This window comes from Mastomys coucha, unplaced genomic scaffold (assembly GCF_008632895.1).
Source record: "Mastomys coucha isolate ucsf_1 unplaced genomic scaffold, UCSF_Mcou_1 pScaffold22, whole genome shotgun sequence".
Lineage (NCBI taxonomy): Eukaryota > Metazoa > Chordata > Mammalia > Rodentia > Muridae > Mastomys > Mastomys coucha.
The window spans coordinates 21782523-21809124 of NW_022196905.1; the positions used below are offsets into that span (position 1 = coordinate 21782523).

The window sequence follows — 26602 nt, forward strand, 5'->3', positions numbered from 1 at the left end:
TGTTAGAACAGGGATCAGGGGACGAGAGACTAGATGGAAAGACTAGAGGGGGTGGATGTTTCAGGCTGTGTGGTTTTAGCTCACCAGTGTTCTAACATCGGTGCTAGAGCCATATCTACTGTGGAAATGAGTCACTCTGATTGTTTCTAGTTAACCTTTATTGACACAAGTGGGGTATCAGATCATCATAGGCTAACATCTGTCTACTCTATGGTGTCAGCTTGTTGAAGCTGGAGAGAATTTCTCTTGGATGTTCCCTGTAGCCCCTGATGTGTTGGGGTGCAGCTGTCAGGGAGCAGGGCTTTCTCTTTTTGAGGCACTCACATAATTTCCTTGCAGTTTTGTCTTAACTTCAGAATTTGTCCAAGAATTCTGAAGGCAGCTATAAAGTGGCCCTCATTTTGGAGATAAGATTTTGTTTTAGCCCCAAACCTTTGTATGTGAGTCTTGATCCTTTACATCTGTTTTCTCTAATACAAATACAGGCTGGGCCAGCAGACATGATGATTCTAGTGGTCTGGGTTCACTCAGACAGTTTTTAGTTTGAAAGAATGTGGGCTACATTGTGGGACCATGGGTTGGAGCCAGACTATGTCCTGTTTTGAGCGACAGGCCCCGACAGGGATGCAGCTTTTCCAAACTTGAGCATATTATGGCGTTCCCACTTGAACAGCCCCTGTTCGGTTATGAACCCACGAAGTATTATTTTTCCACTGAACAGTTCCCAAAATGGCAACATTCCTAAGACTTGCACAGAAGCTGAGGTGCAAACAAGATGCAACTCCCACAGATGCCTGGACCCAGCAGGCGGGTGCGACCACAGCTGCCTGGGCTCATGACTCATAGAAGCAGTAGCATCCGATGATAAAGTGTGAAGGAGAAAGAGGGAAAACATCTCATTTTAAAGTGCTCCCATCTCAGCAGGGCTCAGCTCCGCATTCCGATCTACTGCTCTGTGCTTGAGATTAGGGCTGCCTTCTTCCTGCCTCTTTTCTTACCACCTTGCCTGGTGCCTGCATTAGAAGACACAAACCAAATAATTGTTGACTGGTCCAACAACTGAAAGGATGTTGGGATAAACCTCAGGAGACATGGGAGAGACCAGAAGAATGTGACGGTTGCACTCATGGGCTGCGCACCTCACTGTTGTCTGAATGCCTGTGGGCACGGGTGCTGTTCTGCAGATTATGTTAGGACCAGAGTCAAGAAATTATTTCAAAGTAAGGATCACACTTAACTCTATCGAGGATGAGGGAGAAACTTAGGCTTTGTGGCTGAGAGTTTCAACATTTTAAGCAATCACGGGCAAAGAGGTTATCACATAGAACCTTCCACAGAGGACTGGATCTAGATCTATCTATAACGTGTAGATATTCAAGGCCTTTACATAAAGTGGCCCAGTATTTGTATAGAGCTGATGTGTATCTTTCTGTGTTGTTTATCCTGTGTGTTTTCAAATTTTTTATTAGTGTATGGAATACTAGATTTCATTATAACATTTGATAAATGTGTATTATGCCTTATGCTCATATTTATATCCTCTGGTCCTCTTCTCTACCTCCTCTTCCCACTGCTCCTCTTTATTCCTCTAAATAGTGCATGTCACATGTGTGTATTTGTCTGTGTGTGTGTGTGTGTGTGTGTGTGTGTGTGTATATACACATAAAATCTAGGTTCACATATGAGAGAAGACATATAACCACGATGGTCTTCAGTTCATCCACTTTGCTTTCTTCTTTCTGGCTGACTATCATCCACTCTAAACCTTCTAGGTTCCATATAATACTGAGCACAGCATAAACATTGAGCCCCTCACTGTAACCCTGTCCCGGCTATACTGTATAGGGAGTCATTAGGGGCATATGGGGCAGCAATCTCAGATGTTACCTGCATGTCTCAGGTAAAGATCAGGGTTTTTATCCTCCAGGATGTGGAGGTTGGTTGAAACCATGGACATAGGATAAGTGGAGACACAGGCTTACTGTGGTTTCTCTGTGTGTGGGTCCACTGTGAGCTGAGCACCCCCTAGTGGACAGCTGGGAAGATGACAGTCATTATGAGCAAGTTTCAATGAGGAAGGATTAATTGAGACTTGGGTTGCAAGTGAGGGTCTTCCCTCCTTGAATAAGCTCCTGTCCATGAGTCACTCTCTGCCATAGCTTCCTCCAGAGCAAGCTTGTGTAGAAGCACAATTCTGCTGTTGTCATCGTTGCTGCACGATGGAAGATGTAGTGTCTTTTCTTTCGTTATTTATTTATTTATTTATTTATTTATAGACAGGGTCTTAGGTAGCCATGATAACCTTAAACCACTGATTTTTCACTCTTTCCCTAGTGTGCTGGGATCACAGGTATGTTACCATGCCTGAGGGTCAGGGGACAGCAAATCAAAAAACACAAGGGGCAGCAATCTCCAAGAGTCAACCGACGTCATGAAAGCTTCCCATCTGTATCAGAGCAGGAAGTGACCATTACTAACATGGAGCCCTCAACCCTCCAAGTCCCTCTGTATGAAGGCCTCTCTTATCTGAGGGGTTCATGGAAGAGCCACCCATGGCAGCTCTGGATTGCCACAGAGTCCCTTCACAGGAAAGACAAGTCAGGGACACACATCTCCTAGTGTCCAGGATTGCCCAGAGCTGGGAAGAGGGCAGACGTATCTTAAGCAGGGTCTTGGGTATTCCACCCTGACCTTGTGCGTAAGTCCATTACATTTGCTTAAGGCCACCCACCCAAGGGGACTGATGAGTTCTGCCATGGACAGAGTGTAGCTGATGGGTCGCAAGTTGGTTCTCTCCTCTTGCACCTCTATATAGGAGGCTAGGAACCTTTGCAATCAGGGTAAACTCATGGAGCAGTGTAGAGGCTGGACACCCAAGGCCTGCTTCCCGGAGTCTGTGGGGACACCAGGCTTCTGTTAACTTGGGAAGTTTTGCCCTCATTGTAACAATGTAGCAATGTATGACTGGAAAGGTGGGATGCTGATGCCACCTGTCTGTCACTGGATTTTCCCTACAGGCAAGTGTAATGCTTGCGGATTATATTAAAAAATTCTAAAAGGGTAGACCCTATGTTGGGAAAACACTAAAAGTTTTCTCTTTCGTTTATTTTGCCTCCAAACTCAGCTGTTTAAGCACGATCTGGGTCTGCATTCCAGTGGGCATTTGAGATGTTTTTGTTGTAAGGTAGATCCCATGACTGTGCTCATCCAGGGGCTTGGTGAAGGTCACTTCCTGCTTCCTGCTTGCTGCACGGACCATTAGTTTGATAGCAGGTAGTTTCTTCACTCTTGCAGTGAGTGTAGTACTTTGTTGGAGAAAGGCAAGAAAGCAGACAGATCCCAAGAGATATCTTGAAGGCTCTGGTGAGGATTGATTGTAGTGGAACTGCAGTCGGAGGCCTTAAGGTGTTGGCTACCTCTGGGCTTCCATGGGAGCAGGATACAGGGATTGCCAGGCTCGGCAGAGGAAGGAATGGCGGAGGCCAGGGGAGCATCAGGCTGTGACAAGGGTACAGCTCACATTCCGGTCATTGCTACCATGTCATACCTTATGAGGATCCTTTGATCGCACACAGTATAGAAACTTCTCTCTTGACTGACATGTGTGCAGAGGGGGGTGACAGTCAGCTTGGATGCCTGAGGTCAGTGCCTGGAATTCATACGGCAAAAATCACATCTTCAGGATGTATGGGTGGCCATGGGTGAACCTCATCAGCTGAGACGAGCCCACTCTGGAGATGTGTGTGTGTGTGTGTGTGTGTGTGTGTGTGTGTGTGTGAACGAACAGGAGTTTAGGGGCCATTGATACCAGCTGCTGTCATGGCTCAAGTGCGTGGAATGAGCTGCTGGGCATGCGCCATGTCACTCTGTCTGCGGTGCTTGCCTTACTGGTGATGGGCTTGGGAACAGGTGAGGAGACCTCCAAGGCGTGAGCATCCGTGTGAAAGAGATCCTTACACCTAAATAACCGTGTCAGCAATTCTCAGAGCTGTGGGTGGAGCTTCAGCAAGGCGGCGGCTCTCCACGCCAAGCATAGGATGATAATAGTTTTTTGTATACAGTGGGACAAGGTGTCCCCAGGGTCTCCAGACACAGTTTCCATTCTGTACTGCCCGCCGCTGAGGCGCAGCAGCTGTGAATTATCTGTGGAGTCTTAGCCACTGTCTCCCGCAGGTATGTGCAGTTTCTCAGTGGGCTGCTGTCTGGAGCCATGAAGATGAACACCTCACCTCTGTTCCTGCACTTCGTCATCCTGCATGGTGTCCCCAGCTTTGACACTGGAGGAGGTGAGAGACTCCCCAGCCCAGACTAGAGAGAGCCCCAGACAAGCAGCCTTTTCCTCCTGCGATGACTGGGTTCTGTACCTATGGTTCTAATGTGTCGGCAGAGCCCCAGCTTTGTGAGATGGGATTAAACCATCAATCTCAGGAGGGACAGGCAGTTATGAAGGGATTACAAATAGCCCTGTAGCGAGGACATGAACTCCTGCTAGGCCAGGGTCATTCTGAGTCAGCAGCTCTGTGGTTCAGCTGTGAGCTTCTTTTCAAGGTTTCCATCGCTTTGAGATAATCCAGCACAGTAGACCATCCCCTAACTCAGAGTCCTTCTTTCTTCCTCTGTGGCATATTCCCTGACTTCCCTATTTCACTCACAGCATATGGCCAGAGACCTTGCCCCCTGTCCTATGCAGATGCTCACAGCATGTGTCTGGGGGCAGAGCCTGTCTCCTGCTCCCTGGCTGCATCCACCTAGGTGCTCAATCATCTGTTGATTGTAGCTGTAGCTTCTAGTCCCCCTGATCATCAGGAGTAAGATGGATTTACAGAGCTGCAGGTTGTCTTTAAAGCCCCACCCCCACCCCTCCCCCACGGCCCTCTGGTTAAAGCAGCCCCCCCCCCCCCTGGTTGGAGGTCCAACCGTGTTACTTTGTTGGTGAAACATCTGTGCATGTGTTCATGATCCTGTCTTTTCTTGGCATGTGCCTGTCTTTCAGCTTGCCGGCCCTTTCTGAAGCTCTATCAAGCCATGCAGCCGGTGTACACATCTGGGATCTAGTAAGTGCCTGGCTTGTGCTGTGTGTTTAGGGTGGATTGTGAAATGGGTTGTCTCTCCCACAAGAAGAAGTGGAGCAGTGGCGCCAGTCATGCCAAGGTCCCTTAGCTGCTGCTCTGAGAGGCGCATAGTCCCCGCATCTCTAGTTGCCTCCAGTGGGGGCTGAACAGTGGCGCTCCCAGGGCAGACAGGTGCCATTACTGTTTGGAAGCTGGTCTACTGGAAAGCACTCAGATGAAGTCACCCATGGTTTTTACTTCCCCTCAGTGTTTCAGGTAGCCTCAGAAGTTGTTTGGCTTCCTGAGTTTGGTTTGCAATGATGTAGATGGCTTCGTTTACAGTAACAGAAAATGAGAAAGACGGTAGATATCCTGGAACCTAGAAAGACTCATTATTTCTTTTCTGGGCTCAAATACCTCTCCCTCCCCCGAGCCCCCCACGCTTTCTTCCATGCAAGGATGACACTGTGGAAATTGTATCCTCCAATTGTCACAGAAGCAGGGGCCGTCTCCAGTTTGGTACCTCTCCTGGCTGAGGCAGCCCTGAGCATGATAGTTCCAGTCTGGGGCTCTGATGGTGCTAGAATAATTCACCTCAGCTCAGAGCTTTCTCAAACCTTTTGACTAATTAGCACAGGTCGAAGCCTCTGAGTTCTGGGCTATTTGTGTAAAATCTAGTCATTTTCTCAGCTTGTGATGTGTGGTCATGAAGTCGCAGAACTGTATAATGAGCTGTTTTCTTGTTCATTCGAAGCAATGTAGGCCCTGAAAACCCCAGCCGGATCCGCATTGCCATCGAGCCGGCCCAGCTACTGAAGGGCGACATCATGGTGAGTACCCACAGGTTAGAACCATTGTGTCAGCCATAGTGACCTGGAAGGCAACTTGATTTTGCCTCAGAATAAAATCATCCAGTTTACAACCTCCTCCTCAAAAGAGGAAAGAACCAACAGGAGAATGGAAAACAGCATGATTCTCAGGGCTTTAATTTGTGAGTAAAAGTATTTTAATTACAGTGACAGATCTTTGTCCTTGATCATCTTTTATAACAGAGCTCCTGGGTCTGTGCAGAACAAAAAGTCCCTACTCAGCCAGAGCCCTCTGAGCATCCCATCGTCGCCTGACCTCCTTTGTGATTCCAGGCCTCCCAGAGTGTAGTATGGAGAGCCAGACTGTATAGTGTATGACTGGTGTTGTTACAGCGTGGTTATAATGATCAAAACAGTGATTTCTTCAGATAATTTTGTTCTTGGAGGAGATTAAACATTGCTTTTTCCACCTCCTGCCTGTCTTGACGACAAAAGAATCTATAATGTGTAAAGTAATTTTAGGAAAGGTTTTGTTAGAAAGCCTGCAAGGCATGTGCACAGCTTCTGACACGTGTAGAACAATTTAGATACGATCTGTTTCGTGGTCTTGGCAGACCTACTTTGTTGAGATGATGGGTGATTTAGGAATGTGTGCTTTATTGTAAGTAGCTCACCCAGAGTGGGCACCTCCCTGTTTTCAAGGACAGATAGACTGCCGCTCAGACCTCTTTATGAGCTGTGGGAGGCAGGGGAAAGCCTGAGATGAGGAAGCTGACTGGAGGTTAGGTGTGCAGCTCCCTATCTCCTCTTCTCTGGAAAACTAATTCTAAGCCTCCACCTGAGCTTTCTGTTCATGGGCTGGTGGCTTCCGAGTCTTCTACGGCTGGAGAGTGGGTACAGTCTAGAAGCACGGTCTGCTGAGCGCTGACTCGTCTCTCCTCCAGCTGCCTTCCTCCCTCTCTTCTCACCTCTTGTCTTTCCTCACCATACCTACCTTCCTCCTCCATTTTTCTCCTTCCCTCTCCCTGTTCCCCTCTTTTTGCCCCTCTTTTTTACTCAAGTGTCTTGAGCTTCATTTTGTTGTTGTTGTTTTTTATTGTTGTTTGGTTTCTGAGTTTCTAGTCTTAGCACTGGCCACAGGAAGGAGAGAGGTGAGAGGTAGAGAGTGGTTTCTTTGTCTTGGAGATGCCTCCTGGGAACATAGGCTGTATAGGAGAAGGGAAGCTGAAGATGCTGCATAGGCCAAAGGAGCCTAAGGTGGACATACCTCCGTGGCTCAAGAAGGCCATGGTGGCTTGGCCTCATACTTCCTGGTGGGACCTTCCCTAGTATGTGTGTCTACGTGAGGAAGCTCATCATGCTGGAAAGGGACACACCTGGTTCTTTTCTCTTTTGGGGAGCTGTGGCCTCTGCCTAGTGAGGACCATGCTTAAGTTTTGTGAACATGAGAGGAGCAACCTCACATCAGTATCCCAGGAGAGTGCCTGACACTGGGATGTGGGGAGGGGTAGAGGGACAGGATGGGGGATGGACCACATCATGCCATCCTGAAGCATTTCAAGCCTTGTCACTGTCTAGAGGAGCCCCTGGTTAGGCACCCCTGCCTTGCACACTGTGCCCTATAGCAGGCAGCACAGTCAGAACACAGGCCCTAGTAAAACATTATATGCACTGTGGCCACTGGGAAATGGATCTGTGCAGATGTGGAGCTGTTTAGAGAGTCTGTGGCTGGGAGGTAACTCTTGGTCACTGAGGTGGTTCAGAAAGAAATCAGGCGGCACAGGGAACGAATGGAACTCTGCGTGGGTGAGGGAGATGTTTACTGGTAGGCATGCCTGGACTTGGCTTGTTCCTGGCTCTGTGCATCCTTGTGGAGCTGGCTGTTGCTTTAGCTCAGGAAAGCGTTCCTGTGGATTGCTGCCGTGTACCAGTTGGCTGGGTGAATGATGATGTGGGTAGCATCCAGAGGCTACCTGGAGGCAGTTCTTATCACATGCCAGTGACCCATGGCTATTGAGTTACATTTATAAGCAGACTATTATTTAAGCCATTAACCTCAGGGGCTGTACTGTTCTGTCCCTTTGCAGGAAGTTTAAACTGATGATATTTGAACCTTCGCAAAAATTTAGTTTCCAACTTGGACTTGCAAGCCCATTTGGTGCCAAGTGGGGATCCTCTTTAAGTGTCAGTTGTGGGGTGATGGTCAGCACTGGGATAAGGGAGGTTGTTATGTCAATAATTAATCTCAATTGGGGGTTTCTACCACACCTCCAATTGTTCATTTCCCAGATAAAAGAAACAAAACCTTTATATTTATAATAAGCCTTAGACAGCACTAGAGCTGGGCAGATATCAACCCTCTGGCTATTTTGTCTACTTCCCTGTCAGCCATGTTCCTCCTGGGCCACTCTTACTCAAGCTCGCCAGCCCTCATGGCCAGTTCTCACGATCCCTTACCTCATGGTGTCTTCTCTCTCTTTTGAGACTTGAAAAGGAAGAAATATTATCTGAGTATGTAGGAAGGGCAGGAATACAGCTTCTAAAAATTGTAGAAATGACAGACAGCTGACCACCTGGACAGTCCCCAATATTCTCTATAACACTTGACGCATCTGTCTTCAGCCTTCTAGCCCAGAGTATCTGACAGACCTGCGTGAAGCAGGAATTATGAAGTGAAGGATTTGCTTACCCTGTCTTGGCAGAGCTTGTCAGTCAACTTCCTACATCTGTTTGTCCTCTTCGGACAGCATTTTGTCTGGAGATGAAGTTACGGCATTTTCTTTGCCCAGTGCTAGCTTGCCACACAGTTGAAGCAACTCCATATGGAGGTTTTTGACACTCATCATTATTTTGCCAAGGCAAATGGGGGTACTGCCAGGAGTTGACATGTCTTAATGTTCCAAAAGATCTTAAAATAATAAAATTATGTTTAAATGCCATATTCTGTGAGTCTCTGAGGCTTTTGTAGACTATACATCTATTTATAGCATATCTTAAAAACGTTGCCAGTCTCCAGGTACCTATTATCTGTTTAACCTAGGATGTATATTTCTGTGATAAATCTAGACTAGTATCTCACATGACCATGAGCTTTATTGACTATTAACTTGCATTACTTAATTATTTTAAACAGTTTGTAATAGCAACTATAAAAAGGACTGGTTCTAAACCTTGAATTTTTACATGACTTGCATAGGCATTAACTATGCAAGTGTTGAAATTTACATATATTGTAACAAAATTAACCTTAAATTTTATATCAATATACAAAGACTCAAGCTAATGAAAACCTTCAATCTGTATCAATATATTAGCATTTGTACCAATGGAACAAAAATAACCTTATTTGAGGATACCAATAGCTCTGCGTTGAAGAGTAGTGGAGGCATTGGGTACTCAGGGAGAGAATCAGTGTCATGATTCCATCTAGGACATTTCTACACTGTGTTTCTGCCTCTCTTTATAGCACATAGAACTTATGAAGTCCTGTGCACGTTTCTGTAGTCATTGAAAGGGAGGGATCAAGGCAGGGACAGCAGCCCCTGGGAGCACAAGGCACCTCAGAGAGCAGTGCTGCCTCAGAACCAGAAGCAACCTAATGTAAAGTGTTTTTAGAAGTAGAAAGTGCATAGCAGTGGGTGTTTGGGTGGTCCCAAGAGCCAGTGAGCCTGTCCTGGGTGTTCTACTGACCATGAAGCACAGCCAGTCATGGAGGCCAGGAGCCAGCCTCTACTGAGAACTGAAGTGAGGGAGCTTCTGGGACCAACAGACCAGGGCCATGGCAGGTCGGGATGCCTTTTGGAAGTATGTTGTAGTTGAGCTTAAACTTGAGGCTTGTGTTGAGTTTGTATCCAGAAGAAAGGCTGTGCTGGTTAGAGGAGTTATGAGCACAGGCCCTGCCCCTTTCTTCTTGCTGGTTCCCCTGGCTGGCCTCACTTGTTTAGGCTACTGCTGTTGCACTGGGGGTAAATGGTGTTCAGGTGTGTTTCTATAGATGCACACAGATGCTTACATGGATGCTCACAGGTACTCACACAGACAGGCACTCACGGGCAATGGGGCTTTTTTTCTCATAGTTCTGCAGATTGGAAGTCCAATGTCCAGGGCTGCCAGGTTCCATATCTAGTGGGGACTCGGTTGCTTGTGTGAAATAGCACCATGTCCCTGTGTACTCCCCTACAGGAAAGGGGTCTAATGGCCTTCAGAAGGCTTAGCCTCCTGACTTCATCATGCCTGGGAGCTCCCATATTCTCCTACTGTCTGCATGGAGTTCAGGGGCTACGAACTTAACCCATAATCCAGGTTGACCTCTCCCCATTTGCTCTGGCTGCTCCCTGCCTGGCATCTGTTCCCTCAGGAGCTTCTCTGCTCACTTGCAGGGTCTTCTGTTTGCCTCTGACTAGGCCTTTAAACCTCCTGGTCCTCTTCCTGTCTAATCCAGCTTCAGAAAAGGGAAGCTTGAGCATGCTCAGCTTTCCTCCAGTGCTCGGTTCAGTGGCGGGATCCTCTCCACCACCTGATAGCCTTGGTGCCACATCTGTGTGCTTGCCTTAGACGTGCTAAGGCCCTTTGGAGCAAAGCCTTCCCTAGATGCCTGGCTGCTGCCTTTGAGCTGCTGTTCCGGCTCTCACCCTCCTGCCCCAGGCTGCTTCCCTCCGTTTCCTTATTTGTGCCACTCCATACAAGCTACAGTTAGACCTCTGTAAGAACTGGGCATGGTTTTCCCATGGATATGTGGGCATAGTGTGACATGGAGCAGTGTCTTAAGTGTGCTCTTATGGAAACAGGAGCCAGCTATGCTGGGAAACTGTGGTGGATAACGTGTGAGATTCGGGCTTGAGGGCCTCTAGAGGTGAACTGCGTGCCACAGGACAGCTAGCTCCTCATGGGTGACTCATTTCCATTAGGAGTGCTGGCACACAGGAAGTTCTAGGTCTTTCCACAAGAGATACTTGGTTTCGATAAGCCGATTTCCTTCCTGTACCCGTTTTCATTTCTCACATGGAATATTTTAGGATCGCGGTCTGATTTGATTTACACTTCCTGTGTTTATAATTCTTATTTTGTGTGCTCTGCACTTTTTTTTTTCCCTGCAGTATTATCAGATAGGACTTGGGAGACGTGGCAGCTGACAAGGGTATTTTTCCATCACAGTGTAATTTTTCCTTGCACAGTTCATAGAAATGACTGCTATGAGGCTGACCTGCTGTCTGTCAGAAATCTGACAGCACTTTTAGTCCATTGTACTCTGCCAAAATGGCCAAGATCAAAGGACACTCACCCCAGACTGGGCAGCTTGTGAAAGAATTTCTGTTCTCTTGCTCTTGTGGGGCTCGAAGTCTAAGGTCAGGGTATTAGCAAAGTTGGTCTTTTCTGACCTATGTCATAGGTCGGTGGTCTTACCAGAATCATTTCCCTAAGCCTTAACCTCTTTACAAGAATGCCAGCTGTAGTTCATCCAAGCAAACCCCGATGGCCTTATTTAAATGCCCTCCATAAAAATGTCATCTCAGGTAGAGTCACATTCTGAAGTCCTGGCGCTTTGGATTTGTGGGCATCGGTTAGCCCACAGTGAGCATATTCTAGAATGTATAGTATGGTTCACAGTTGGCTGTTGGTGACTGGACACCTTTGCTGGCCATCACTGGTGATCAAGTTCCTTAGCCTTTGTCTTAAACTAGCTGGTATAGGAGTTTAGTAGAGACATGCTCAGGGTCTGCTCTCAGAGCTTAGACTCAAATGCTGGATTAGCTGAATGGGCAGGCAGGTAGCTAGTACAGGTGACAGGCTGGTGTGTGCACAAAGACGAGCTGAAGTCCAGTTACAGTAGAAAAGACCCTTTTCCCTAGTCAGGTGCAAATGACTATGGCATAGCTTGTGACTGTGCTCAGCCCAGAGGGTGCAAGATCAGGAGTCCCCAGTTGACTTTCAGATCCTAGTCTGTGGAGCCTGCCTTGTGCCATAGTTTAGAAGTCCCATGCTGCTGGTCCTACCTCAGGAATTTAGGAAAGAGAAGATGCTGGAACATGTTCTGGGCTGGCAGTGCTCCCGTGACAGTGAGTGAGCCGAGCCATCACCAATTCTGTGTCCTGGGCTTTGGCAACTCTGGACTTACCCCACATTCCCCCTCTACAGCCTTGCCCAGCTAAAAGGAACCAAATAGACCTTCAAAGCACAAGCCAGCCCCCGCGGGTCTCCCTTTTGTGCTGTCCTTTACCTCTGCCTGTGTTGTGCTGTTTGTAGTGTACAAGCTCGAAGGCTGCAGGTGGGGAGATGTGTTAGGCTCAGGTATGCTGCTGGTTACATTTCTCACAAGGGTTCTTGCAGCCACTGTGACTTGGAAAGGACCCTGCAAGGGCAGGAAGTGTGTCTAGATTTACCTCCCAGAGTCTGCATTGTCACTGGTCTTCTCTGTGAGCAAACTACCCTTGGGTTATAACAGTGAAATGCTGCTCCCTGGACCATCCTTCATCGTACTGCTTCTAAGAGGTACCTTGTCCCCTTAAGCCAATCACAATCCTCCTTCATTTAAGTGACTGTTACCTTGTGTGCAGACCTGCTGCTTTTTTCTGAACTGAGACAGGTAGCAGAGATAGCAAAGAGCAGGGTCAGAGAAGGAATGGCCAGGTATCAGCTGTAAGTGATGGGGAAACTCCTGGGAAACAGAACTCTCTATTATATCTTTTGTCTGCTGACCAGCAGATGGCGCTGTGACTGGAGACAGCAAAGCTGACATTGATATATCTGCTTTGGGCCATCCCCCTGACCTTTCTTAGCGGACAGCTCCTGTTTTTACCAAGCACTTTTCACAGAAGGTCAGATTTTGTGATCCTGCTTCAAAGTACACTGTGGTCAGGTGCAAGGCCCTTCCCCGGGGAGGCTGCCTGTAGCTTATGTAACCTGCTCAGGAATTCACGCTGCTGCAGGCCCGCCAGGAACCTGGCAGGGAGCCTGGGGCCTGAGCCAGCTTGCCCCCTCCCCGGCTCAGCACTTGGTCCAGGGCTTGTAAACATTTTTCCATCTGGCATGCTCCATCTTGCTGCCCTGCCTGGGCAAACCACAGCCACTTGTACTTTGTCTTTATGGTTGCTGGCTTTGTGACCAGTGACTGGGCTTGTGAATACAGGTGAAGCCTCCTTAAGAAGTTGCACAAATAGCACCGGTGTTTGTTGTTTCTTACAGTGGGCACTTGTGTCTGACCAGGGAAAGGTGGAATTGTGCCCCCAAGTTTCCCCAGCAGAGGCCCTGGGGATGGATCTCTGTTGTATCCGTGTTGTATCGTGTTGTATTCTTTTGTGGATTTTCTTTTTTTTCTTTGTTATGCTATGGACGGAGAACTGGGTCAGGTCTTCATCCATGCTGTCATTCAGCATCGTAGTTGTGTTTTTGTTGCAACCCATATCTGTTCACCTTTCCTTGCTTTTTTGTTCGTGACTTGACAGTGTTTGGACCCCGGAATCATGCTCAGCTCGGAGGGAGATCATGGCATTAGCCTATGTAGTCCCACTAAGCTGGAATGGACCAAAGTGGGACTTTCAATTCTCTTGGGGATGCTCGAGTACTCTGATTGTTTTTCTTAGAGAACTGAAGAGGAACTTTGGGGTCACCCCTTGTCTGTGCCTAGCACATTGGGAGGAGAGTGGAACCTGAATGTCCTTTAAGAGTCGACTCACCCAGCAGGCATTGTTCTTCCTCAGCCTTCCAAGAGCTGGGCTTGCAGGCATGTGCTACATGCTTGGCTTAGGTACCTGCCTTTCGCTTAAGGACTCAGCTTTTTCCCTGATCCCGGGTCCCATCATCCTAGCATCCAGTTGAGGGTGCAGATATATCTTTGTGCAAATGTAAGGAAATAAGATTACGGCAAGGTTTCTAGACTCTTTACTCAGACCACACGAAGACCACTCAGACCTTCCCATGGCCATCACCACTAACAGCGGCTTTGAGCACTAAGAAGCTTGTGCTTGTAAGTTAATTATTAAATAGTATCACTTGCCTGGTTGCTTATCAGCGTGTATGCGTGATTGGCTCTAGGGCTTGCATGGATACGGACATCTGAAGATGTTTCTTATAAAATAGTTAACTGCTTGCATACAACGTACACACATTTCCTACATATTTCAAATAATTTCTAGATTGCACATCCCACCCGCTAATACAATATAAGTGCCATGTAAATAGCACTCCACAGCGTTTAGGGAGTGGCTATGAGAAAAAAGCCTACACGTGTTCTGAAGTTGATTGAATCTGTAGGTACGACGTCTACTGATATGGCCAGGGTAGCGTAGATAGAATCATGGAGATGTCACAGACAGATAGACTTGTAAGGTCTCTCAGTACTTAGTAGCTATATGCTCTGCAGAGTAAAGCTGCTATCCATCTTACAGAGAAAGAGCGAAAGGTTCCAAGAGATTGAGCGTTCCTGAGTAACGAGTGCTTCTGGTGAGTCAGTACAGATGTTCCTTAGGTGGGCTCTGTGACAGTCTTCATTCAACACAGTGCTTACCACAGAGCTGTGACCATCACACTGAAGTCTTTCAAATGACAATATCCCAGAATCTGAAAGCAGAGGATTGGGGTATTTTAGAAACATTCTGTAGAAACACAAGTAAGTGCATGTTAGAGCCAGAGAGCCAAAGTGGTTTCTGGTTGTCCAGCGATCTTTATGAAATGCTTTCTATCTTAAAGAGTGGACTCTGGGGCCCTATGTTAAGGCTGTGTTGTCCTTTCTACTCAGTATGCAGAACGGTTCTGATCTTTGACCACTGTGGCTACAAAGATTAATTGATACTGATGCTGAGCGGGTCATTATTGGACTTTCTGTGGGTGACAGAGGTCACCAGATCAGGGCCTTAGCTAATAGGACTCTTCTCAGAGTCTGACCTGTTGTATTGGTAGGCCTGTGGGGAGTCCTGAGGGGAGTGTGGTGTGATGGGTGTGTGTGTGTGTGTGTGTGTGTGTGTGTGTGTGTGTAATATTGTCAGAATACCCACAGGAGAGGTCACAAAAACAGCACAGCATTGCTCAGTGACAGATCATTCTTGTTGACAGTCCTTGGAATCTTTGAGACCTTGTGATATGACAAGTAAGAATTTGCAAGCAGGAGATCATACCAGGCCCAAGGTACCTGGGAGCTGCCCAACCTGTGGATACCTATCCTTTCCCTCCCACGCCTGGGTTGGACAGAGTTGGGATGCCTGGGCTGTGAGTCAAAGCGTTTGTGTGTAGCTGAGGGATGGCCAGAGTAGAAAGTATACTCAGGATACCTAGCCCCGGGAAGGATCTGGGGAAGAGGAAAGGACTAGGGAGGTGGTCCCAGGAGAAGAATACTAGTAACTTGAGTGAGTGGAAGGTGAGCTGAGCCCATTGACAACGGAAGAGACTGTGGCTGTATTACACACCCCTGTGCCTGTGGCTGTGATCTCCCGATGCCCCTTATTCACCCAGTCAGCTCCACAGGCCACTTCCTCCTGGCTGTCCTTCCTCACTCTCGTGCATGCACTGGAGTGGACCCAGCTAGATCTATGTCCTCTGCTTGCCCCGACTTCCTGAGACCTTGCTCTTCAAATATTTATTCTCCTAAGCATGTATACAATTTGAGAGCAAGACTGGATTGAGAGAGACCTCACTTTTCCTCTCCCATCCCCATCCTGCCCCTGGTTACTTCTCCTCTTCCAAGGCAGCCAGAGGAGAACAGGACAGGGTTAGCAGGTACAGGGCTTTACTGGAGGGCAATGTGGAATCAGCCTTGGCTGAGACAGCTAAACTTTTGAAGGGTAGTTAGTGTGAGGCAGGAAGGCTCAGAAGAACATTCTGGAAGGATGTCTTTGATCCCAAGGACCATCTTGGGTTTGAATCCTGCTGAAGAGTCAAGGATTCCATAACAGAGAGTAGAAGACCTGGAGCCAGCCTGCCGTTGGTTGTTGGAGAAGCCAGCAGACACTTGCTTGGGTCTTCTTCATTCTTGATTGTGGGTGGACAACTGAAAGTTCTCTGTGCCAGGACCACCAGAGATGGGTTCTGTGTCTTCAACCTAGCAGAGATTGCTTGGGAGGAACCTGTGCATGTTTGTCAACAGGGAGCATCCCTCGCAGGCTGTTTCCCGGTAGATAGCACAGTGTAAACAAGTTTTGGGTCTGCCCGAGGGCGGTGGTGCCCAGCCTTCCTGCTGAGGCTCCTTAGCCTTTGGTTTTTCAGGAGTTTCCGTGAATAGTTTTTCTGCTGAGAGGATGACTGAGCTGTCACCTGCTCATGCTCTTGTCTGGTTGGTGGGTATTGAAGTTTGATGTCCTGCTTCCCGTTTAGATTTTTAAAGTATGATGTTTTCAAGCCGTCCTTTACCAGGACTAGTGCCTACCACAGTTTCCCATGGCATGGCATGCCACTGTGGGCACTGTATAGTCTCAATGCTGAGTTCAGCTCAGTCTACCTTAGACCCCTGGAGACTCTGGGAAGGCACTGCTGGCTTGTGGCTCTTCCTCTGCCAACTGAGTGAGGTCCTTTTCACAGCACGTCATCTTCCCACTGTGGCCTGGTGTGGGAAAGCCTTTGGTAGCAATAGAAGACAGGATACACCAGGAACTCACTCTGGCCATGGTCCCATAGGTCCTGTATCCTGCTTGTCAACATAGCTATGCAGGGTGGCTTGAGCTGTGTCTGAGGTAGGATGTCACAGCCTCTGATCAAATCACAGAGATGATTCTGATACGTCCTTTAAAATGCCACCTCCAGGATCCTGGTCACCTGGGAAAGGGAACAGCATCAATGCTTGTCTCTCTGTCTGTGAACCCCCTCCTCCATTTCCCTATCCCCTCACATTCTAGCCTTTATTTAACAAGCAAGATGACAGTAATAACCAGTGTATCCATGGTGTGAAAACCAAGAGATATTAGGTGGAGATTTTAGATGAAAGGGAAATGTCATTGCAGTCAGCTGTTAAAAAGCTAGGCAAGAGACCTCAGGTGTCTTCTAACACAAGTCAGTCTGAAGGGTGTGGCCCATCCCAGAACAGAGGTCTTTTGAGATTTTCCTTCTGTTAAGGTAGCTTAGGGGCCATAGGGAGACTGTTAGTGGTGAGCTGACTATCTGCCTCCGTGGTATCTTCAAATGTCCACTTTAAGCGTGAACTCCTGGCCACAGCTGTTCAGAGGCCATTCCATCCATACTTCTGTGCTAAGCAGTGAGCTCTGCCCCCCAGCCATTGCCTGTTTTCTCCTCCCTTCTTGAACTAGGTGAAATGCTATCACAAGAAGTTCCGCTCGGCCACCCGTGATGTCATTTTCCGCCTGCAGTTCCACACGGGAGCTGTGAAGGGCTACGGGCTCCTGTTTGGGAAGGAAGAACTGGACAGCGCCTGCAAAGGTGAGCGGTTGAGGCCCCTTGGGATGGCAGCGGTGGCGTCCTGCCCTGTCTTCCTTCTCCCACTTGCTGGCGGAGTTACTGCCAACATAACAAAACCGAGTTGATCCGTGGATGAATAACTCGGAGAAACCAGGAAAAGGTTGACATGTAAAGGTGGTCGGTCACAGCTTTGGGAACAATCTTACACTGGCTGGGCTGGAAGGGCGGGATCAGTGTGTACAGTGTGTGGTGTGGTTCTTTTTTTTCAGATGACCGCTTTCCTGACTATGGCAAGATCGAATTGGTCTTCTCTGCCACACCTGAGAAGATTCAAGGTAGGTAACTGGCAGGACAGTGGGCAGCCAGACTTTAGCTCAGGCTGGAGTCAGTTTTGAGGACCCCGAGCTTATTATATATACTAACACCTCCCACCTTGGCATATACTTGGAAATTTGACCATGTGCACGCGCACGCGTGTGTCTGTGTGTATGTGTGTGTGTGTGTCTGTATGTGTGTGTGTGTGTGTGTGTAGTGTGTGTGTGTAAGACCAAAAGGTAGTATGACTTGCCTAAGGGGACTCCACTAAGGAACCCTTGCAGGCCGGGGTGCTTTTTGGTATTCCTGAGAGTTCCCTTACATCTATGAGGTATCAAATGCTTGCTTTTCCCCTCAGAAAAAGTATTTAAAAAGGGTTGCCAGTACAGTATACTAAATGTCTATGTGTTTCAGAAAATATGTTTAATGAGAAATCTGTCTATTTACTGCTATAGTGAAATGGTCTGATCTGTCTCCAGGCCTCCTGTGTAACAGTTTTGAGGGTGATTACTTTGTAACCTAGGCTGTGACACCTGATCATCCCCCCTCAACCTTCCCAGTACAAATTGATTGTATCAGTGTGTCACCATGCCTGGCTACATGATCATTTTAACTCCATTCTTAGTTACTTAGAAAATGATCACTCTTTTAGTAGGTTCATTGTTAATTGATTTGGGTAGGAACCATTAAATACAAGGCTCACCTGTTAATATTTCCTGTGGTATTTTGAGATGCTGGGCTTTGCTAAGTAGTGGTTGTGCCCTGTAGGATCGGAGCATCTATACAGTGACCAGGGAGTGACTGTGGACTATAACACAGCAGACCCGCTGATTCGATGGGACTCCTACGAGAACATGAGTGCCGATGGAGAAGGTGAGAGCCTCTGCTTGTAACGGGGAGGTACAGGGAGGAGATGACGTGTTCAGGGCTACACCAGAGCTCTGCTCTCCTTTACAAGATAAAGATAACCCTGCACTCCACAGATCACAAGCTACACTCGTGTGACACTGCCAGTTTTGAAGGTGCTCACAAGGATCAGGCTTGGTGAATTTAGATCAGTTCTTTTCAGAGCTGTAGTACATGGAGGGCTGGTGAAGCCTCCTGACTGAAGCCAGAAGTTCTGCTGTAGCCCGCTGCCTTCCATCCTCTCCTTCCTGTGTGTGCTGAGGAATGCCATATATTGAGCAGGGGCAGCGTCTGCTTGCTGTATATTCCCAGGGCCATGGACCTTCCGGCACTGTTAATGTTTGCTTGTTATCCAGGTTGTAGGCAGACATCCATTCTCTGATCACCTGCAGAATGTACACTGTAGCTCTCTGGGGATGCACAAAGCAGATAAAAAGTAAAGGGACAGTCATCTTCTGGGGCTACTGAGAGAAGCCCTCGGGGCTGATTTCTGAGAAGTGGGCATCTAGGTTTCTTTGGTCTTTAATCTTTTCTGGTATTAAATTTACCTGGAATACAGAGCAAGTTCCAAGACAGCCAAGTCTACACAGAGAAACTCTGTCTTGAAAAACCTAAAAACAAACAAACAAACAAAATCCATTCTATATATTTATCATGGTTATGGGGAGGTAGTCAGTTTGTGCGTGCGTGTGTGTGTGTGTGTGTGTGTGTGTGTGTGTGTGGTGTGTTTTGGGTGTCAGGGCAGCTTGCAGAACTTGTTTTCTTCCTGTCACATGCATTCTGGGGATCAAACTGTGGTAGTCAGCCTTGGTGGTGCTAATCAAAGCCTAGCCAGTACTAGGTACTGGGCCCGTGAAGGTGCAGGAGACCATTGGCTAGATTAGAACTGGAGAGCCATGTAACGAAGGAGCCTGTAAGTGTCTATACAGAAGGGCCACCAAAGACCTACTGGGATATTTCACTGGTGTAGTCTCTTTATATTTTTAAACTACCGACTGAGACTCAGACCTGTGTCATGTTTGTCAAGTTAGTGACATCCTGATGGAAGACATCAAACACCAGTGTCTGGAGTTCTCCACACCAGCATCAGCTTCTTGTCCATCACTAAATGGAAGTCTGGAAAGACCTAGGAAGACGGCATCTGGGGGCCGGGGCTAGATTTAACAATTCTATGTCTCCCTGTTTGTACTTGAGAAATCACATGCCTTTCTGTGCTGGGGAGGGTGAAATTTCAACAGAAGGGACTGCTGGGATTTCAAATCCATCTGGATCTGAAGTGGCGCCAGGGGTGAAGTGTGAAAGCTCCAGGCATTAAAACACAGGTGAAATTTTGGGGTGAGCAGGCAGGTGTAGACAAGGCAAACCTTTCTATCTGTGTTTCTTTCCAGTGTGAATCATTCAGAAGCCTAATCCTTCAGGTGCCGGAGTAGAAAAACAATTATAGCTGAATACTTTCGGAAAACTTAGCACTGTGCCTCAAAGGACCCGCATTGTACAGAAGGACATAGGGATTGTTATGAGTCCTTTGCCAGTTTTATTAGTATGGAGTTATTATTAGTCTTAACCCCAAGGGTATGTCCTATTGATGTTTGATAGTGTATGACACAGTCCTTTCTCAATGGCCATGCTTCTGCTGCCTTCTGTTGGAGAAGACTGACAGGCCCCCTTCTTCCTGTAGGAGTGAGTGCATGGCTCAAGGCAGGAGGAGTAAGGGGTGCTTTGGAGAATAGGATAGGAATTCCAATCAAAGTACTGGCCCTGGAATGGGGAGGAGATGGTGACCAGCCAAACCATTATTGGCTAGACTAGGACCAGAGAGCTATGTAATGAAATAGCTAGTAGCTGAGTCTAGGGACCACCAAAGACCAGGGACATCTGGTCAAGAACTCTTGCTGCAATTGCGGCATTCTTTGTATGATGGATGTCAAGTTACTTCCATAACAGATGGAATACCCCAAGAGCCAGTGTCCAAAGGCTCAGTTTAAAGGATGGAAGAGTGGACGGGACTTGTGATATCAGGGATTTCAGTTCGTTGTCACCTCATTTGCATTGCTTTTGGCTTGTGGCAAGGGGATCATTAAAGGGAGGGCCTGGCAGCTCTCCTGACCTCACACCTAGGAGGCACAGAGGGAAGAAAGGGCAAGGGAGAAGATCGAGTCTTGATATATGTGCCTGCAGGGACTGCTCCTCCACCCAGGCCCCTCTTTCTGTGACGTTTCAACCAGAGGCAATCATTGTCAGAGACCCAAAGACAGCCATTCCACACACTCATGGCTGCTGGAAGCATTTTGCTACTGTTTTCATCTGTTCAGATGTGGTAACAGAATGTCACAGAGATTTGTGTCTTGCGCAGTCTTGGGGGCTGGAAACACAAGATCAGGGCGTCAGCAAGGTGGCACTCTCCTTAGGTCTGGTTGCATTCTGCTGCCTTCTTGCTGTGTCTTCAGGGTTGGATAGTCATTAAGAGAGCTCCCTGGAGTCCCTTGTATAAGGGTACTCTTCCCATCACAAAGGCTCCTCTTCCAGGCTTAATCACCTGCCAATACTATCTCCGTGGATGCTGCTTTTGAACATAAAGGATCTTGGAGGACCACAGACATTCAAACTACAATAGATATGTGATATATTTATTGAGTGAGAAATTGTTTTGTCTTTAGATATTTATTCTGAGAGTTTCCCTTGGGGTGATTTTTCTCTCAGTAGCTCCCAAGCTGGGCAGCATGGTCAGGAGGAAGAGCTTGTACTGTAGGTTGTGTGGTTTCATGTTCTAGGGTCTCTGCAGGTGGATGGTCTGGCTAGTGACAACCCAGTGAAGTTCTCTGAATAGCCAAGGTTTTGTTCTAAAGCCAAATGGACTACACATGCACACAATGTAGTCATGCCTTGGCTACATTGTTTTTTTTTTTTTTTTAGCAGCACCTGGCTACAGTCAGCCCAGACTGTTGAAGGATGGCAGAGACTTTAAAATCATCGTTCCTCACTTCTCACAGATTCTCAAAGGCTAGAACAGTGTTCTAGGCCCTGGGCAGACCTATATTATCAGCCAGCTATACTGTTGCAAAAGTTAAGCTTAGAAGATTGGGCCAGGGTGACAGAAGGAGGAGTAAGAAATAGTAGAGTTTTATTTTCCTGTTGGAAATCAATATGTATTTATATATCTGTACTTTTTTGCAAAATGTAAACTCATTTTTAAAAAATACCACCCATGTTACTGCCTGGAGACCAAGCACTTGCCATTGCTGCACTTTAGGTCTGGTTTCTAAATGGCACATAAGTGGTTCGTGTGCACTTTGAACACCTTGTTTTGTTTCATTTTGTTTTGTTTTTTTCTTACCTCACATGCCTGAGCATGTGTGTGTCTGTGAGCAGTTTCTCCCAGGTCTTGCTTTGTCACGTCACCACAGTGCATTTTGATCCTATGGCTGACACCCTGTGGGACTACTATGTTTCCACTGTTGCATCCAAGACCAAGGCCAGCGCAGTGTAGAAAACTCCATTCTCATGGCTGGGAAGTGAATCCTTTCCGATGTCCCCTTCTCCCCTAGGACCCATGTCCTCCTTAGCACCTCTCAGGCAGGGAGGCTGGACTCCTGTGTTTAATGCCAGGCAGTCCCCGGCTCTTGCCAAGGGTCTGCAATCCTTGGCTTGGGTCTTTGGACAGAGCCACCCCCTTGGCAGGCAGAAAACAAAGTCTCAGCTACATTTCCTGCCAGTGCCCAAGCCTCAAGCTGCATTAGTCCTGACAGCTGTCGGGAGCTTTGAGGAGTAACGGAGGTTTGGCAGCCTTTGAAACATTTTCTTTTAGCTGAAAAATAGGGTATTACAATGTTCCTTTTTACCCCCACCCCTGCCTATAGTTTCTACTGGTCTTAAAAAAAAATGGAGCTGAAATATTGACTTACGCTGCATTTATCAATAGACACGCCTGCTGCCCTGGAATGAGCCCACCACAGCTGCCCTTTTTCAGGGCTCATGTTAGGAAAGCTCTGTGTATTAAGTGTGAGGCCAATGCCCCACTCTCCATACTAAGAAAAAAGCCATCCCTGAATGTGTTCCAAAGTGAGCAAGAGGACACAAATGTCCCATCTCCAGTGTGGGAGTGTATATGTAGTCTTCCATCTCCAGTGTGGGAGTGTATATGTAGTCTTCGTTATTCTTGACCTCATGGGTCTTTAGTTCTGCTGGACAGTGCGATGCTTGCAAGTTGAATGGGCCTCTCCAGGGCACTTACAGGGAAGAATGTCCTGGCATGGCAAGGTGCCAAGAAGCTCGTGGTGTGGGTGTGGCCGCCCTCAGTAAGCCTGGCTGTGCTACTTCATCTTCATAAGAACCTATGAGCCCCTCTTAGAGATGAAAGAAACAGCAGTTCTCAAGAAAAGTGAAAAGATGGGGCTTTCAAGCGTCCTGGGAACCTCTTGGAGTTTACTGTAGGCAGTGCTGGTGCCCCCCAGAGAGTTGTGATTTATTCAGGATCATTCAGGACAGAGCCCTGTCTGCTTTTCTCTGTGTGACACTTGTGCTGGATATCATTGGGTGGATTGCATTCCTGGGGACCAGAGCAGATGGGGATTCCTTAGCCCACAGGGAGATGCAGAATAGGCTTGGCTGTGATGGTCTCCTAGCAGCCCATGACTTCTGCACTCGAAGATCACCAGCGTGTGTGGCATGCTGCTGGGGACTCTGTCCCTAGAGTCCTGTCCCTTTCTCCTCTTCTCTGCTGTTTTCTTACACCAGTACTCTAGACTGGCTTTCCCTCTCCCATCCTTGGGCCTCACGCCCTCCATTGTTGTGCACATGGCTCTCTGTAAAGCCATGTCATCTCCCATTTAAGTCCCCACAGTGTCTTCACCATGGACTCTAGTCCCTTCTGGATGCTGTGTGGGTTTGCTCTGATTTTGTTGTATTTCTATTTGCTCTACAGAACAAAGTGAGGAACTTACTATTTTTATTGTATATACGTTCACATCAGCATTCATCATATGGGCAGTCTTCATTATTGGCAAGAACTGGTTTCAGGACTCTTGTCTCAGACACCAAAATGTGTGGATGCTCAAGTTCTGTTCTTCAAAGTGAGATAAGATTTGCATAAAATCTACATGCTTAACCTATTCTAGGATTTCTTTTTCTTTTTTTTTTTTTCAAGACAGGGTTTCTCTGTGCAGCCCTGGCTGTTCTGGAACTCACACTGTAGACTAGGCTGGCCTCGAACTCAGAAATCCACCTGCCTCTGCCTCCCAAGTGCTGGGATTAAAGGCATACGCCACCACCGCCCGGCAGGATTTCTTATAATGCCTATCACAATATTAATACTGTGTGGATAGTTGTAATCTCTCATTATTTGGAGAAGGGGACACACACACACACACACACACACACACACACACACACACACGGGCATACACATGTACACACAGAATCTTTATGTTCAAAACAGATGCAAAGTTTTAAAGAATTTTTTAATCTGTGATTGGTGGGTTCTATGGTCCCAGAACCCACAGACATGTTAGGCTGACCAAAAATCATACTGATATTATTAGTACAGAGGGTGTGTCATAGACTGGAATTTGGAGTGCAAGGATTAGGGGAAAAAAAAAAAACAAAGAGAGTGGTCACTCTATCAGGTAGCGAAAGAAGGATCCTCTCTACTGGGCAGTATGTGAGGTCCAGTGGGAGCCTGGCAGGTTTTGGTGGAAACTTTAGGACAATAATAACATACAAGTCTTGTGTCCTACCCTGAAGTGTCACAAAGCTGTGAATATCTTGTTATTTAACAGTGAGGCTGGAAGATTCATGAAGCTTGAAACCCTAGCATAGCACTGATCTGGAGGATGCCCCAGGCATTAGAGTCTGGAGGGCAGGGGAGGTACAGGAGGGTTTATGGAGCTCCCTAGTCAAGAGCAGCTCTAGGCTTGGAGTATGGGAGTTTCAGGCGCTCGTAAGTGGATGGGTAACATGTCCACAGATCAAACAAGGACCAGGGGAAAGGAAGACTCACAAGTGCCTCAGGGTTACAACATGGGAGTTGCTGGGCTCCTCCCAAATCCTTGGTTCTCTGCATTGACCTTCCACTCTGACCACACCCCTTACCAATCTAAGGGTGAGCTGTATGAGGACACCTCCAGCATTGGACTTTGACACTTTAAGGTGATGCTTTCTATTCTAGTACTCAGGCTTGGCTTCCTAGACAGCTATAATTGTGCTGTGTGAGAGTTACCTCTGTGTCTGTGAGTAGACAAGTCCAAAGGGCATTCAGATCTGCAGTTCTAAGATGGCCACTGCTCAGTATATCTGTCACACCTGGCCCATGCTTGTGTTAACTTCTGGGAATCATTGGGTCCCTCCTGGGCAGTTCCTTACCAGTAGGATGGAATGCTCTTATGGAGCACCCAGAGACTTGTTCCTTCTTCACATGGTGTTGGCTACAGCCCTACTCCATGAATGGGTGACTGCCAGATAGGAGAATTTCTCTAGATCTTATTTCTATGGCATAAACAGTCATGAAGAGATTTGCCAAAGATCACGATATCTGCTGGAAATATCAGTGATGGGAATGCACGTGCCGTAGTTAAACAGCTAAAATAAAGAGGTTGAGGCAAGCAGAGGTGTGGAAAAGCAAATGAGGATTATGTGTGTGTTCCAGGGCAGTGATCATTTGCCATGGTGGTTAATGACAAGGGTGATGCCAGTCTGAAGTTGAATAGGGCAGGGGACTTTTAGAAGAACTTTGCATATTGTGCTGCTGGGTCAGTCAACTTTCCTATCCCTATGGTAAAATACCTGGCAGAAGCAGTGTAAAGCCCCAGAATTTTATTGTATCTCACAATTGCAGAGAGTTCTCAGTCCATTGTGACAGGGAAGATTGGTGATGGCAGCTTGCATAAGGCTGTTTCTAGCAAGAAGCAAAAATATGGGTGGAAACCAGAACAGGCATAACCTTCAAAGGCTTAACCTCTAGTGAGCTACTTCTATCTATCCAAACATCCATCCATCATCCATCCATCCATCCACCCACCCATCGTCACCACCCATAGGCTTCCTAGCCTTCAAGACAGTGGTATGAGTGTGAATTGAGTTACATATGAACAAATGGGGACATTTCACATCCTAGCTAGGACTGTGGCAGGGCCCTTGTGCCCATTTGTGCTTCTTACACTTCTGTGTTTGAATCAGAATTGTCTGTGAGAACTCTGCCTTCAAAATCTCTCAACTTTATTTTTGTTTGTGAAAAAACAAAACAAAACAAAAAAAACCCCAACAACAAAAAACAGTGACTCTTTTTATTATGATAGCTTTCTTAGTATACACTCAGCCCTTTCCGAGTCCTGCCCTACTGAGCTGGTTAGGTAAAAAGCACTTCATGGAACACCTTATATGCTGTTGGGGATGATGACCCAGATGGATGTCCAGTCCTACTCTGAAAGAGCGCCTCCTCTAGATGATAAATCCAGGAGACACTCTGCTGTCACCTAAGCTCCAGAGGTCTTCTTTCATTGACTCCATGATGTAACAGTCATGTGGCATTTTAAGTGCTGTGTGACAGAGCAGAACAGTGGCTCTCAATAGCTATCTGAACCCTGAGAAGCTTCAGCTCTGTATTCAGAGCCATTATGCAGTCATGGACTATTGACTTTTGAAGATGGATGGAACCTGTTGGGAAAGAAAGTGTGATGGCGATACTGCCAGAGGACAAATGCCAGGCCCTGGCTTCCATCCCATTAAGAAGACTTTTATTATTATTGTTGCTGGGAGTGGAGAAACTGTCAGAATGTGTATGCCATCCTATAGTGTTGAATGAAGTGACCTTGTGAGTATTGAAGTGATGGCCCCAGGATAGTGAGGTGGATTTGACCTTGGTCCTCACCTTTCCAGCCTATGCACTAGCCTTGGGTCTCCCTCCCAGGAGGGAGCAGAAGCACCATCTCCTGAGACACCCTCGGGTGCTTCACTCCACCTTCCAGAGGGGGCGCTATGGGAGTTTGGCAGGTGATGGAGGCTGGGGTGGTCCATCTGTCCCACTAAAGTTTCTGTGTCTTTGTAGTCCAGCCATCACATGTCATCACTCTCACGCCACTTTCCCCTCTGCATCGAAGTCACAGGCTGCATCTCAAACTTTCTCTGATGACATCACCCTCTTAGCTAACACACAGTGACTCAGCCTTAGCCTTGTATTGCATCCCCAGGGCT

At 47.3% G+C, this 26602-nt stretch overlaps 1 protein-coding gene across 5 annotated transcripts in view; it reads left to right on the forward strand.

The window, feature by feature from the left end:
• Positions 1–26602, forward strand: part of Tns3 (tensin 3) — a 238778-nt gene that overhangs the window by 131641 nt on the left and 80535 nt on the right. For all 5 annotated transcript variants that reach the window (XM_031339085.1, XM_031339080.1, XM_031339081.1 and 2 more), the window contains 6 exons: positions 4174–4286; positions 4994–5054; positions 5806–5881; positions 17089–17218; positions 17467–17532; positions 18281–18385. In XM_031339085.1, coding sequence (XP_031194945.1) covers positions 4174–4286; positions 4994–5054; positions 5806–5881; positions 17089–17218; positions 17467–17532; positions 18281–18385 — 551 coding nt within the window. The remainder of the gene's footprint in view (positions 1–4173; positions 4287–4993; positions 5055–5805; positions 5882–17088; positions 17219–17466; positions 17533–18280; positions 18386–26602) is intronic.